This window comes from Rhinolophus sinicus, chromosome 13 (assembly GCF_057876585.1).
Source record: "Rhinolophus sinicus isolate RSI-liver-muscle chromosome 13, RSI-T2T, whole genome shotgun sequence".
In the NCBI taxonomy this organism is placed as follows: domain Eukaryota; kingdom Metazoa; phylum Chordata; class Mammalia; order Chiroptera; family Rhinolophidae; genus Rhinolophus; species Rhinolophus sinicus.
Genome location: NC_142513.1, coordinates 3,217,950 through 3,233,224, shown reverse-complemented (window position 1 = coordinate 3,233,224; position 15,275 = coordinate 3,217,950). Strand labels below are relative to the sequence as shown.

Genomic DNA, 15,275 nt, shown 5'->3' with positions numbered 1-15,275 from the left:
GCAAACACCTAACTTGTAATCACCATGCCCGAGGCTGCAGGCAAGAATCTTAGGTTTTGACTGCAGCTCGGCCATCGACCTGGTGACTGAATAGCTTTGCCTCATTTCCTAAGAGAAAGACTCCCAGCCCACAGAGTCATTTATAAAACAATGTGAAAAGCCCTTTGTGCTGAAATTCCACCAGTGATAGCTCTTCTCCATAGGTTGTAAGTGCATAATAAAAACTGACTGCTACCATTTCCTAGTTTTTCTTCTCATGCAGGGTTTCAGTTATTATTTTCATTTAGGCCACTGGCCAAGCAGTATTACCTAGGCAGTGCCACCTGCACCAAAGGACGAGGCCGGTGGGTTAAGGACCCATCCATTACTCTGACGTGGCTTCCGCAATTCAAAGATAAGGGACGAGAGCCTCAATGACACAGTCTAATTTCATCAATTAATCTCACAAAATCTCGGTTCACATAGTCATAACCCTGCAGCTGTGCACACAGTTCCCATAAAGAAAAGGAAAAAGTCCGACGGAAACCAAAACCCAACAGCATGAGTAAACCATACTGCACTTTATTGACACTGTCAATCTATGAACAAGACAGGTATTTTCTTCCCCATGAAGTGAGATCGTTTTCAATCTGCCGTAACATTTGCCCGTACATCTTCAACTTGTAGCATTTCAAGCTTTAGTCAGGGCCTAGGAGGAAAAAAGAAAAAGCAAAAGTTGCTGGTCCTTTGTGTTTTCTTAAAAATCCCACCTGAATGGGGGAAGTGACTTCCTTGTACTGAACTGTATAAGCTAACTGTGGCTTCCACTCACACGGCTGGTTGATGAACTTTGGTCTTGGCTGTAAAAAAAGTGCTGGTTCACGCGCAGAGCCTCAGCCGAACAGGCACGTACTTCCTGCTAAGTAAAACCCAAATTCTCCTACCAATAAACAACCTGCTCTGCCTTGAAAAGACACTAAAATCCCCCTGTGCTGTGGGGTGGGACCGACTCCCCTGAAGGACATATGGAGAGTGGTCAATGCTTTGTTTAAGGGAGCTGGGCACGACTTTCTGACCCCAAGGATATCACAAGGTCAAGGGAGTTACATGCAGTTTGGCTCAACTATGCTGCAGAGAAAGGCTAAGTGATTTTCTGTTAATTCACTTTAAAAACAAAACTGCCCAGCATAAAACCAGGTCTCATTACTCAGAATTATGAGATTAGACAGAGGGCCCCTAGAAAAAGGGCTAAATTCAAAACACTGCATCTCCAGACTTGTAATAAAATATTTACTAATTCAAAACGAAAATGAAAAGTGCTTAGGGTAGACAGTTCCAACAAGTAGAATTGCTCATACCCACGAGCTGCCAAAGGATTCATATTTATCACGTTTCCCTGCTACCGCGGGTCTGAAGCTTTTTAAAAAGCAAAACAAGAAAATCAAACCTGAAAAACATCTCTGGAAATTTGCCTTGCTTGTCTTCGAAATGACAAAGTCAAGAAAGTGGTTTAGAGATCAAATCACTTCAGCAGTTTGGTGCACAAAAGCCTGAACAAAACTGTCTTTTCCTGTGTAGGCTGCAACATGACATTGCCAGCACTTCTGGAGAAGGGAAATGAACCAAACCCTCTGCAGGCACAACACATTGAGCACAACAGGGCTCACGGCAGGGCCTTGCAGGTTATCCGGCTTCATGGGACAGCAGGGCCCGTGCAGCATCTGCAGCTCTTCCGTTCAGGCAGCGATTTGTGAGAACGCTCGCAGATGGGGGGGAAATCAAAATACAAAGAGCTGTGATTTTTCATGCTCTGGAACTGTTATGTATTAATAACTCCAATAACAATGACAAAAGTGGGGAGTTTATCCTCCCATTATTTGATTTTGTGCAAATGAAACAGGTTTAATTAAAATAAGAAGGCCTCTTTTCCTAAGCATTGCTAAGTGAGCTGAAAATCAATGTGCCAATTACTTCTGCTAGTCAGGGCCCAAAACATCACTCTTCTGTTATGCCACCCGACTTTATAACCTGTGTGCTTTCAATTACTATCCCACTACCTAACTTCTCCACATCCGGACTGACCAAAAAAAAAGGATACAACTCAAAACAAAGTAAAATTACTTTGATTTTTTTAAAGTACTCTAACAATTTAAGATGCAAGTCTTCCAAATAAATCAGAACTTACAGATTATTCCTTTTTCACTTTCACAATTTTTACACTGCTGCCAGAAGTCTTTTCGGCATTTGCTTTGAATTCTGTTTTCAGAGCATCTCTCACTGCTTTTGCGCAGATCTGGGAGTATCGGATGTAGCTGGGAGAAAATGAGAGAACAGAAAGTTAATTATCTATGATCCAGCCAGACTGGTTGTGATCCTCTTGTTTCTTCCTATACTTTTAATTTTGGTTTGATTGTACATTATTATAAAAGTGGATTTAAAAATGACCAAAAGGATACCAAAAGGAATCTATAGAAACAAACAAAAAAGACTAGAAAGAAATGTACCAGTCTTAACTAGTGTTAGGATGCGTGATCTTTAGTTTTTCTACTTTGTACTGTTTTCCCTCTTTAATACACATTAATTTAAAAGATGCATATTTTTAAAAATCCCACAGCACAGGAAATCGACCAAAATGTTAATGGAATCTGTAACATGAGTGATTTCTTTCCTCCAATTCTCTACTTGAAATTTTTTCTTATATTATTCTTACAAGGTGAAGTATATATAATTAAAAGAGAAAACAACTATTTTGAATCAAAAGTTCTTCCTCTGGTTAATTATTGAAAGGTTTTCCTGAGAATACTGGATTCTGTTTCACAAGTCTGCCATCAAAAATACTTCCCAATCAAGGTTTCCAAATTTAACTGAAAAGTCCTTAGAGAACATCATCAATTACAGCAAAATATCTAACAGTCTGCTTCCTGTTTAGTAGATGGACTCCCATCAACATATTATCCAAAAGATGTCAGCTCACTTTTAACACTTTTTGAAAACAGGAAGGGAGGGGAGGGTGCTGCTGTCTATTTTGTCATGTTTCAGATTCGGTTTTTATTTATTATTTGGCTAAAAGGTAGGCGTTCCCATGCCTGCTTCCACTCTTACTAATTGGCTGACCTTCAGGCTGTTCAATCTTTTCAGCTAGTTTATTCACCCAGAGAAACAATAGAATAAAATAGAAGGATAATTATACTTGCCCCACCGGTGGGTGGCAGGAGGAGAGACTACGGGTGAAAAGCATGAATCACCACATTCCTCACATAGTAGGTGCTTAATAAATGGTACCCATCACTGGAACAATAAGCCTTCCAATGCTACGAAACTTTGCTTGACCTCACAAGTCAGAAAACTCTTGGGATGCTCAGTAGTCTCACAGGCCTAGACCCAAGAATGCCAGCGCTAGAAGGTGCTACTTTGTCCAATTAAATAATAAAGTGTGTCACCTGGAGCAAGGTACGACACTCCACTGGTTGCACAGGTGAAGAAATCAGGTGTAGATAACCTAGACCGACGGTCTCCCCTTACACTACATGGTGTATCTTCAAATGGGTTCCATGTTTGAACTTCCCAGGAGCCACCACTCACCTGTGCGCAGAGTTCCCTACAGGTTACCAAGGGCTTTCACCCGTTTTACCGATAAGGAAACCTGAGAGCAACAGGAGTTAATTTAAAATGACAATTTTTTAAAAAGTGTGCACCATTACACAAGGCCCCACTTTGATGCTGGAAAGCGAGATCAGAGATGCTGGGAGTGGTTTCCACCGAGAGAACGCTCCCCAGTCCTCTGGGTCCCAAGTTTTATGGAACCACATCCCTTTTACAACAGAAACTGAGTCTAATTCAAAAGGCCAAACACCCTGCACAGAGGGACTTGTGTCTGAGAAAGCATCACAGCTGCCACAGGCGGTCACGGTGGCGCGCCAGGCGCTCAGTGCACCCGGAGGCAGGCCAGGGCAGGTGCTCGGGCACACACGACGCGCGCCTGCACCTCGAAGCTGCGACCCTGGCCCAGCCTCGGACGCGCGCAGGGTCGCCCACTCACGGCGCACTCGCCGGCCGGACCCCCGCCGCGCTCCGCGTGACCTCCGACCTCGGGCCGCGACGGCCTTCCCCGCGCGCTCTCTGCCCACCCCTCCCGACGCCCGGGCCTACCTGAGTCCAGCCTGTCGCCAGTACGCCACCATGATGTCACGAGAGTGGGCTGGCTGGTCGAGTCGAATCGCGAGGACGCGTCAATGTCGGTTCAGCGCACGACCCAGCGGCCGGAAGGTCAGGCCTGAGAAACGGAAGGGGCGGGGCTTCGGACCTGCCAATCCCACCGCCGCTTGCCCCGCCCGGCCCTCTCGAACAGCCCCTGCTGCTCTGCCGTGGAATCCCCGGCTCCGGCAGCCAATAGGGGCGCGCGGCCCGGGCCGCGGTGCCAATCCCCAGGCCGGCCGGCCGGCCGCGCCTACCGATTGGCTTGGCGAGAGCCCGAGTGTGTGTCCCGCGGGCTTCCGTAGTACCCCGGCGGGGCGGACGGGGCAAGTGGGGAGCTGCAGGGAACCCGAGGCCGCGTGCTTTCGGGGGCGCGAGACGCGGAGCCAGGTCCGAGGCCGGTGTTGGCGCACCCCACCCTGGGGTCCCGGCCAGACGGCCCATCTGCGGACCGAGGGCTGCGTCTCGTCGTTGGCAGTGAAAACACCTGGGTGCCTCCACCTCTGAATTGCAGTGAACAAGTGAATCTGGACAAAGCATGCAGGCTCCCCGGACATTTACCAGGGTTTACAGCAACCCGTCAAGTGCGCCAAGACCGGAGGCAAATGACTGGACAAGGAGTGGGAATAAAAATCGGAGGAAAAAAGGGTTGGAGGCGTGAGATTCCACAGCGACATCGAAAACCCTAGTCTCTGCGCGTCCAGTTTGGAGGAGGCTCAACCTTGCAGCGCAGAGCCCGTTTATAGAGGCAATTAAGTGTATTCTTAGGATGAAAAAAAAATCATTTTGCTCTTCTTCACATTTTAAAAAAATTACAGGAAAAACAGTAAAAATAAAGATTTTTATTAAACGTTCTTAATTCATGATTTCCACTTTTAATATTAAATAGGATAAATGCTCCATCGTCCCAGAGTCTCATCTTTGAATACTTGCCAGTTTAATCCTCTCAAATGCATCTGCTTGCTGCACATTTCTATTTTAACAGGTAAAAGCCATAAACTACCAGCTATTTTACTAAAACAGGTAAATACACAGGAAAACAATTTAGAGAATTTTATCGTATTAGGTCAGAGTTAAAAAAAAAAGCCAGGATAAAATTTGTTCAGAAATCTTTTTATCATTGAGGCATTCATTACACCTTTTTCTGAACAAGTATAATTTACAGAAATTATACAAGGCACCTTTTTATTAAGTATCAGTATCTAGCAATGTTTTGTTTAGCTGAAATATTTCAACTGTAAAAACCATCTCTGGTTACCAAAAATAATCAAAAACCTTATTGAATTTAACTTGCTTTTACAAATGCCCTAAGAAGTGTTCTGCTAAACAATATTTTAAGTAGAAAAACACTAACTTTTAAATAGTTTGGTGTACTACTTCTGTACATATATTACCTGGTTTCTTTTATAGGAAACCTGACTGAAGTTTATCACATTAAGCATTGCAAAATAAAGAGCTAATCACCTTTTAACAAAAACACTATCTGCAACAACTGCAAGTATTCAATATTTATGGTGGATAATTGACTGCTACAAAATATGAAACAAAATATAATACTGGATGGTTTTTCAGAGTGCAGCTGCCCTTTGGCACCCCAAATGAGGATTTCCCATGAACAAAAGCTGCACAGCAATTCATGTAGTGGTTAGTTTAGGTCAATGCTCTTTTCCTCTCTATTCTTCTTCCTCACCGCCCCCAGCCCCTGCAGTGGCACCATATTATTAAAAACATTAAGTACCTGGGATTTACGCTTCAGAGCAAGACATCATTTGAGTAATTTCAAGTGATGTACAGCTAGCTCCTCATGTAAAAAAGATGTTTTGTGGTCACAATTACTTCAAAAAGTAATTATATTCAAATAACCTGACATATCATGCTTTAGCAATTACAGAACCATGATTTTGACACATGGCAATTTATAAGTTAGGCAAATGTGAAATGCTAAAAGATGTGAACAGCTGTTCTCTGTTTAAGTTTAGAGTGCTGCAAAATTCCGGTAATGACTTTATTTTTTTCAGTTAACATAACCAGCCCACGATACAGCATACTAAGTCACAAAGTACAAATCCAAGGAAGGAAATACTTTTACTTGTTACAAAACTTTGGCAAATCAAGACGGTACTCTTTAATACAATAAAGTCATATTTTTTGATTGGCATTATGTACTTAGTGATATTTTTCAGTACAAAAATGTCATTAAGTACCAAATTAAAAGTGTGGTTGTTAATGGTGGTTTATAGCAGAGGAAGTTATTTTATACAAATCAATGTCTTTTAAAACTATACAATTTCTCCTTTTAAAGTGAGTTCCCTCTTAAAGTTTGCTGCAAAGGGCAACTGTGTACATTTAAGAGGTCGCTCTGCTTTGTTCTACAGCTGGTCCAAAGCCAGGTAGAGTGCCAAGGCATGAAAAGCTTTAAAAGTCTACCTTAAGGCGCTGTAATATGCTAAAACCAATTTCCAAGTACTTTTCAAAAATCATTAATTTTTCACGTAAATAATGGAACCGTCAAAGCCAGACAGTCATTTTAAACACTAACAATTTTAGATGAGCCCTTTTATTTAGATACCCTACACCTCTCTGTTTTGAACAAGTCACATAGCTTTTCTTCAGTTTACTAAAAAAAAAAATTCTACCTAAAATATAGTCGTACTCTTTAAATAACAAATAAATATATTGCCAGCTAATGAGACCCGGGGTCCTGGGTGCTGCATGTCAACATTCATCATTTCTCTACAAATGCTGCCGCTGCCATCGGTGTCCTCATGCTCCCTCTTGCTGAAGCCGTCAATTCTTCAATCTCAGCATTTAATTGATGTATTACCCATTCCATTGCTTCTCGGCCCTTAAACAAATCCAAAACGTTTATTGTTACCAAGAGAGCAAAGGCACGTATCAAGCAAATGGCACACCAGGAGTAACCAGGAGCATTACAAACATAATTAAACCTCACCAGGATGATTTTTTGACCTGGCTTTTCCTTCTTAATGTTATTTACCAAATATCAAATGACTTGAGCAACTGGCTTGATCTATCAACTGATTTTTATTTTGAATGCAAAAGATGTTCTCAAAAGAATCTACAATTAAATGACAATAATGATATTTTACTTATTTCATGATTAGAGTGGTGCCCTTTTTGGGGGTGAGGTCAAACCCTTTTCTTTTTATGTCCGTATTTTAAACAAAAATCCTGTAGAAGGCCCTGAAAGATCTGGTCCCTGACTACTTCTTCAACATTCTCTCCTGGCACTCTATGCAGTTCCTCGAGGAAAAGAAAAAGAAGCATTTGTGCTTCCGGTCTCAGGGCCTTTGCACATGCAGCTCCACTGCCTGGAATGTTTCCTGCACACCCCTTGCAACCAACTCATGGCTCGTTCAGCACTTAACAGAAACGTCACTTACTGACACTCATTAAATACTCTCAGACCCTTCTGTACTTTTCCTTTCCTAACGACATGTTGTGTGATTGTCACCTTCCTGTTAGTTCCACAAAGGCAGGGACCACATTTGTTTTCTTCCCCGCTGCATACCCAGTCTAGCCTAGCACTCTGCCTGGCACAGAGAAGGCATGTATGAGTATCTTTTGACAGCTAAATGATTATATTAAAGGCGTTACAAAGATGTACGCGAAGCATCTCTTTCTCTAAACTTACTTTGTTTAAATCATGGGTTCTCAATTGGGCTAGGTGGGGGTGGTGATGGAAAAAATTGCCCTCTTTATGTACAAAGCCCATCCATCCATCCATCCACCCATCCAATCTATCATGTTAAATAACTTCATGGGGTAGAGTGATTAGGAAAAAAATGTCTCAAATGGATCTGGGAAGTGGGGGCGGGCAGGAAATGATAATGAAAAAGGTTGAGAACTGGTGCTTTAAACAATGAAACATAGCTACACATCACCGAGCACTTCCCATGTGCTGGGCCCTGGGCCATGTACATTCTGTTGTTTACTCTTCATGCCTAACCCTATAAGATGGGTAGTTAATCTCCACTTCAGATGGTAAACTGAGGCATAGGAAGGTTAACTTAACCGCCCAAGGTTGAAAGGCTGGTAAAAATTAGAACTTGGATGTGAACCCAGGTGTGCTGGAACCCACAGCCTGTGCAAATAACAGTCTATATGGAGTCTCACTGCATTGTGGCTGAGTCAGCTTAATGAGGACAAACACCCATTCAGTACTAAGCTCTTCCAACAAACCAAACCCAGGAATAAGAGCAGTGAAGGAACAGCCGCACTTACTTTATTAGCATTTGAAGATATCGTATTTGCCATCAGTCCTTCGAGATAACTACTGAGACTGACTCCTTTCACGGTGATTATGGCTTCTTGAGTCAAAACGGTTCTGGAACAAAACAAATTCACACAGCTTCAGAATGATCTAACTTCCACTTTTTAAGGAAATATTTGATTGAAAAAAATTAAAATACCCTGTAAAGTAAGGTTGTTAAAACATTTTTTACTCACTTTTCTGGGTCCTGAGGATGTGGTTTGTATACAAGTCTCTCATCTACTGAAACCATATTTGTAAATGAAATCTATAGAATAAAAAAAATCAAATCATTTGGGAAACCAAGGTTAAAAACATTTCCAAACTAATTAATAAGCCAAAATCTTGCTAGCTAAATATACAACAAATAAACCACTTTGATGTTACTATGTAAATGAAACTTAAATTTCACTATTCATTGCTTACTTTTTATTAAAAAATAAATTTGACAAAAGTATTACAATAGTAATAATATGCACAGCATCCCAAATTCATTTTATTGAGTGCTGTCCCCCAGAAATAATAAGCAGGCTCATTAGAGCAGTGAGGCTAAGCTGCCAACAGGCAGACAATCCAGCATGTCAGTTTCGCTTTCCCACGCCACCATGGACAGCTATACTCCTCTGTAGGTCAACTGCAGAGGAGACAAAAACTTAAGCCAAATAGTTTAAAATAAAAACAAAAGGGAGCCAAAACTTACATTAGTGGATTTAAGTTCCATTGTTTTCTCTACAGGATCAACTACAGAATGTTCTTGCACGTATGTTTTGGTTCTTGCTGCACCAATAAGCTAAATAAAACATCCAGAATTAGTAATCAGAGGAGGAAGGATTTCTTAACAAGTGTATCAATATTTTATCTGAAAGTAAAATGTGTTAATGTCTTGCGTCAAAAATATTTCATAAAACACATGAGGCATCAGACAAAGGTCAGGAAGGAGGCCCATTTGAGAGTGACAGGAATCCACACACCACAGATGACATAAGATTCAGACACAGAAAGAAACCCTGCCCAGAGGCAACTGGCAACCAACCCACTGAGAAGGACTGCAATATAAGGCAGGACGCTGAAACCGTGTGACTGTGGAGCAGTGAGCCTGAAATACGGACATCAGAACCTTTGGGGGACACATGGCATCTAGAAAAAGGAGAGCGCAAGTATCTGTTGGGGTGTTCCTAGAGCAGTCTAAGGGACAGGGCGTCGTGGCTTCATTGTCCTGGCAGAAAAGCAGGAACCTCACTAAAGACAGTACCTCACATGCAGTATTACTCCCCCGGTGCTGACCCCCAGCCAATCCCCTGGTCTTGCTCATTTCTGTGTCCCCACTACCTGATGCAGCGGTCTGTACAAAGGAAACAATCAGGACATTTGCTGTTGACAAATATGTACTTTAGTTCTCTTGAGTGGACCTACCTTCTAGAAAGAGAACTTCTTTCACTGAAAACTGGGTCCACTTATCATACCAGAGTTCTCTCAATTATAAACTGGCATTCCAGTTTCTTGCTGATTAAAGCAACTCACTAAAGCCTGCTCGCTTGTATCTGAATGGAATGCGGTTTGTGAATGTATGGGGAGGAGTGCCAGAGCTTGGAACCAATATGGCAACAGCAGAGTCTAAGGATTTGCTCCTCACTGAATGTACACGACCTGCCACTGACCGCAGCAACTGTGAGCTAACGGCCACCAACTAACAGACCATGACTCCCAAGTTTTACTATGGGTCTCCAGCTGGTGGCAAAGCAGGAGGAGAATAATTCCGTTTAGATTTGAGAGCATTAGCTGGCTTCCTGCAGAAGGTTTTATCGGGTGCCTTCATGAAGACTGTAATAATATTTCTAATTCATTATACACTCATAACTCAAGTTTATTATAATACAATTTGAACTGATGCAGAAATGACATTCGGAACTAGCTCCCACAACCTATTTGAAATTATAATGTGGTTTAGAAAACTTTTCTCCAGCAGTCACATTTCTACAGGAATAGAGACACACTTACAGATTTAACAATAGAAGGCAGTCCCCACTCTGTGCTGAGAAGTCTATGGCTGTGCAACTTTCCAGAAGGATCTACATGTCTGTCCAATACATCAACTCCAACCACACTTGGGTTCATAGGGTTTGGGTATTTCTGCATTGCAGCTGTTGTAACAGTTTCCCATGGGTGCCTGCCAACATAAACCAAAATCAAACATTTAAAATATGCATATAAATTAAGCCAGCTTTATAACCCATCAAATTATTGTTCAGTTTAATTAATTTATCTAGGGACAATTATTTTCTGGAACATTGACTGCGAGATGATTCTGGGAGCTCTATCTATATTTTAAACACATGTAGGTTTCAGTATTTTTCCAGGACACAGGCTATACGGTTCCATTAATATCCATGAAGCCTACAGAGTACCCCAGTACAGTTTCTTAAAATTTCTATTGTTATAAAGAAGTAACAAGTAAAAGAACTTACATGCACTGTAAATTCTTACAGGAACTACAAAAAGATCCACAGCATTACTGAGTTAAATATGGTATTAAAAATGTTTTTCTCATATTAAGGTAATAAGTAACAGTGGCCCCTCCAATCTTTATGCATTGTTTTTCTCAAAGGAGTGATTCTGATTTGTTTTGAAAAGGTCACTAACAGAATAAAATGTTTTTAAGATGCTCCTAATGTGCTATTTTTCTACTATTCTTAATATAATAAGCATTTGCTTATCATCTAGGAATTGAAATGGTAACAATATCATGGAACTTGCAGGATCTTTATCTTCTAGAAAAAGCAACGTGCCTGGGAGATTCAAATATGATGCACATTTGTTCACTTCACAACTTATGTGCGTAAGATGCTTATACAACAGACATCTTTTTCAAAAGAGCCCTTATGAACTACACCGAGTATGAAAGGTAACTTAACTTTTCAGAGAACTAAGTCTGACAGCTACTTCCTGCCAACAGGGAAAATCTCAACACCATTCAGTTCCCAGGACCCTGGACAACTAGTGACGTTATTTTTAATGTTTTCATTTTTGCTATAATATTATATAAAAGAACCTCATTCTGTTTTTAATCTCAGGCAATCAATGCAGGTATATAAGTGGAGCTACTTTCTAAATCTAAACAGTCCCCACAAGTAGAAGTGATACAGGCCAAACATTGATTGTTACTAAGGTAACTATCTAAAATGAAAATCAGATGCACCCTTTCCTGTTTCCATCTAGCCACATACCAGGGTTAGCGGGCTTCCTTGCACTTATCTCTTTCCCTCGTCCCGTCTAAAAAATTAGTAATTGTATGACTTCAGGGTGGTTATGCAGTATTTGCAATTTAATCCTCTCTTCTCTGAGCCAATCTGAAAACACCGATGTTGACTTGGCTTTCACTGAGACGGCTTTATGAAACATAACTGGCTCAAACATGACAAAGGACGCCTATTACAATCGTCCTCCAACCATTAATTTTAACTGTACCAATGTAATTATGTGACAAGACCTCACGCTGGAAGACATTCAAAGACAGCACCAAAGGGCAGTCTGGAGAACCTGGGGGCAGCTTACTGACATACCCAATGTCTTCACCTATAAAATGAGGTGGGAGACACTGTCAACTCCACTTAAGTGGCAGCAATGTCTTGACTCTCTTACCAAAATGTAACCAATCCAAAGAATAGTGCCTGGCACATAGTGGGCATTCATATTTGTTGAAGGAATCAATGAATGACTTCAACTGGATGCAAACGATATGCTGGGCCTCGAAGGAAGTGTTGGAAAAGCAAAGATGGGTAAGACACAGAATAATGACTTAGATGTTGAAAGTAATATCCTTAAGACGGGATACACAAGGAAATGGTGTAAGACTTGTGAGGGGAGACTGTGACTTCAATTTCAGGTATGCTGAGTTGAAGAGCCTGCGGGACATATGAGTAGAGCTATCTGGTAAGACCTGAAAATAAGGATTTGAAGTTCAAGATGCTAGAGCCCAAGGTGCAGATTTGGGTGGCATAAATGTGTAGCTATCAGCTGGGACTTTGATGGAAAAGCCCTGATTATGTGGGGAGAGTCAGGATCAGGGCTTCTTCTCCCAGGACATGTACAGCATTTATTTGAATATGTCTGTCTTCTGGGAGGAGGGTCCTAGAGCTTTCATCAAATCTCAGGGAAGTCTGGGACAAAATGAGAGAGCAAAAGAGAAGAATCACTGATGAAACTCAAGACAAGAAGGCTAACGATAGAATCGCATGGAACACTTACACTACAGGGGAAGAATAGAGGGAAACGTTAAAGTAAAAAGGGGAGAAAGACTGGGAGTGGGGGTAGAGGACAAGCCAGGGCATAGTGTGTTAGGGGTGACAGGAGAAGCAAGTTCTAGGGAGACACAGGGCCAAGAACTCTTGAAGCATTTAAATCCAGAAAAGGACTGCAAGGAAGAAACCATTCCCGATCCCAAGGGCTGAAATGGGGCAGTGAAGAATGACCAGGTTAAAGATCATTAGAAAGACTACAGCATTTGGGTCTTTCCCGTGGAACAATAAACTAGGAAGAAAAGAAATCTCCCTTCTGATTCTAACATTCTATACTTTCCAGGATCCAGTGGACTCGTGGCTGTGTCTGTTTCACTGAGTCTGTAAAAAGTTTTCAACATCTTTTAAAATTGCCCTCAGAAACACTGCTTAAAGAAATCAAATAGTTAACTAAAACACGCTACAAAGCTATAAAAATTAAAACAGTGTGGCTACAATAGCAAGATCAGTGAAACTGAGCAGATAGCTCAGAAATGGATTAATATATAGATGACAACAGTGCTTAGGACAAAGACACATTTCAAATCAATGCGAAGAAGCCGAATCAGTCAAATACAGAGTGCTAGTGAGACAGGTTAGTTAGCAGGTTGTTAGACAGACGGGGAAGTAGGTCCCTGGTGGAGTAAACAAAAGATAGCCATTTCCTGACACTCCAGGCTCTGAAGTAGACTTGAGGTTAATAAGTTATCTCATAAATCACTTTTGGCCAGACAAACGGAGCAGATCTGATAGATAGGAATGGGTTATATGGTTAATCCCTTCAGGATGGGCAAACAGGACAGACCTGATTAATTCCATTACAAGGTGCCAGCCCCCTTCCCCAAGCAGGCAAGGGAAGTTATAAAAGAAAGAGCGTTTGCCTTAGTCACTGGGCACCCCCACTTGGGACCCACTTCCACTCGGGAGTTCAGCCCTTTGCTTTCAATAAACTATCCTCTTTTTAAAACTTTGCTTCTCCTTGGTCCCTGCTTCCATTCTTCAGTCTCACGAGACACCACCCCGCACTCACTCACAAAGAAGAAATTCTGCATCACTAGGGATAACTGAATAACTATCTAGGCAAAAACACAGCTGCTTATATATGTGGCTCTTTTGTACGTGGAATCATGGAACCAGAAGGGCATTTAATTCCCACCAGTGGGGGTAAGGCATCATCTCCGTTACTAAACATTTCTTGCTAACCCAGCGATGTGACTGCACGGGGCCTCAAACCCCTCGTGCACAGGCCGGCCCTGACAGGACCACGTCTCAGAAAAAGGGTTCCCCAAGGTCACACAGCGTGTCGGAGCCACGACTGAACTTTGGACCCCGACTCCCAGGCTCTGGCCCTCAGGGTAACAAGCAGCCGGGAAGGTTCCATCGTCTGGGCGCCTGAGCTCATCAAACTCACATTCCGAGGTAAGGAACTCCACCCAAACGGTGGCGGGCGACGAGCCTTGACAAGGCCCACGCCCTCCTCCTGGGATCCTCGAGTCCATGTCCCACGGGTTTTGGAGGCCGGAAGTGGAAACGAGGGGCCTCATGCGCCCCCGAGGGCAGCCAAGCACCTCGTGCTGAGCGACGCTCCCACCTCGCCAGGGGCCAGGCCGCCAGGGGCCAGGCCGCCAGGGTCCGGCCTCCGCCGGCCCGCCTGCCCCCGCCTTTCCCCAGGGCCGGAGGTCGGGGCTCTTTCGCCTGGGGCCCATTCCTGGGGCCCAGAGCGCCCCGGGCGCCCCCCAGAACCTCCTGGGGCTCAGGCCCAGCTCCCTCCCCGTAGGCCCGACGTCGGGAAGCTTCCTGCGGGGCGCCTCGACCTCACCAGCACTCCAGCCGGGCCCACCCTCCCACCCCCGAGTTGCCCCGTGACCCCAGCCCCCCGCCCCGAACTTACTCAAAGACGTGCTCCGAAGTCCAGATCTTCATGGTGCCGGGGGCCTGCGCGATGCCGGGCAGCGCAAAGTGGGAAAGAAGCCACACTGGCCGCGGCCCCCCGCCTCCCAGCCACCCTGCCGGCCGCGCAGCGCGCACGCGCCGTCGGGCCCGACGCGAAGGACGTCCCGACGCACTGCCCCACGCCCTATCCCGGCCCGGGTTTTGCCCCAGCCCTGCGCGCGGCGCAATGAAACCCCGCCCTTTAGCGCCGGGCACACTGCGCCGGCGCAGTTCCGGGAGCTGCTCTCGGGGACGCCGGCGCCGCGGCTGTGCTGCGCAGGCGCGGCACGCGGCCGACGGCCCGCCCCCTCTCGGGTGTCGCGGGGACCGCTGACCTTTGGGCCGACTTGGGTCAGGCCCAGCGGGTTCCTGGACGGATTGGACCAGTGCGCTGCGCCTGTGCAAACCCGCCCGGCCCGTACTCGCCTCGCGTTGGGAGGCCTGTTGACGGGTGCGGTCAGCGGGCTTTCGGGGACAGTGCCCGCGGTGCTCATTGAGCAGTGTTCACGGCCCCCCCCTAGAAAATTCTCCCCACCTCCTGTCTCAGCCAAGACTGGGGGGCTCCAGAGTTCATCCAGCCAGTCAACCGGTCACCTCCTGTCTCAACCCAGGCTTGGGACGTC

The 15,275-nt window shown here is 44.2% G+C and overlaps 2 protein-coding genes across 2 annotated transcripts; both read right to left on the bottom strand.

Annotated features, from left to right (window-relative positions):
• Window positions 1–545: 545 nt before the first annotated feature.
• Window positions 546–4,288, bottom strand: ATP5F1E (ATP synthase F1 subunit epsilon). The gene is made up of 3 exons (XM_019757167.2): window positions 4,129–4,288; window positions 2,165–2,291; window positions 546–688 (listed from the first exon to the last, which is right to left on the bottom strand). The coding sequence occupies exons 1-2, from the start codon at window positions 4,158–4,160 to the stop codon at window positions 2,168–2,170; spliced, it is 156 nt and encodes a 51-aa protein (XP_019612726.1). The 5' UTR covers window positions 4,161–4,288; the 3' UTR covers window positions 546–688; window positions 2,165–2,167.
• Window positions 4,289–4,995: 707 nt separating this feature from the next.
• On the bottom strand, window positions 4,996–14,793 carry PRELID3B (PRELI domain containing 3B). Its single transcript, XM_074317416.2, has 6 exons — window positions 14,612–14,793; window positions 10,445–10,613; window positions 9,147–9,236; window positions 8,644–8,714; window positions 8,419–8,521; window positions 4,996–7,018 (listed from the first exon to the last, which is right to left on the bottom strand). The coding sequence occupies exons 1-6, from the start codon at window positions 14,641–14,643 to the stop codon at window positions 6,899–6,901; spliced, it is 585 nt and encodes a 194-aa protein (XP_074173517.1). The 5' UTR covers window positions 14,644–14,793; the 3' UTR covers window positions 4,996–6,898.
• Between the last annotated feature and the right edge of the window lie 482 nt (window positions 14,794–15,275).

What these genes read in the sequence shown, in the direction of transcription:
- PRELID3B (XM_074317416.2), bottom strand. Translation starts at nt 14,643, where the DNA reads ATGAAGATCTGGACTTCGGAGCACGTCTTTGA. An exon ending in TGCCTTCTATTGTTAAATCT is followed by an intron (nt 9,237 to 10,444) that starts GTAAGTGTGTCT and finishes TGTTTTATTTAG; the next exon opens with CTTATTGGTGCAGCAAGAAC. An exon ending in TATCTTCAAATGCTAATAAA is followed by an intron (nt 7,019 to 8,418) that starts GTAAGTGCGGCT and finishes GATTTGTTTAAG; the next exon opens with GGCCGAGAAGCAATGGAATG.
- ATP5F1E (XM_019757167.2), bottom strand. Translation starts at nt 4,160, where the DNA reads ATGGTGGCGTACTGGCGACAGGCTGGACTCAG. An exon ending in TGGCGACAGGCTGGACTCAG is followed by an intron (nt 2,292 to 4,128) that starts GTAGGCCCGGGC and finishes ATTTTCTCCCAG; the next exon opens with CTACATCCGATACTCCCAGA.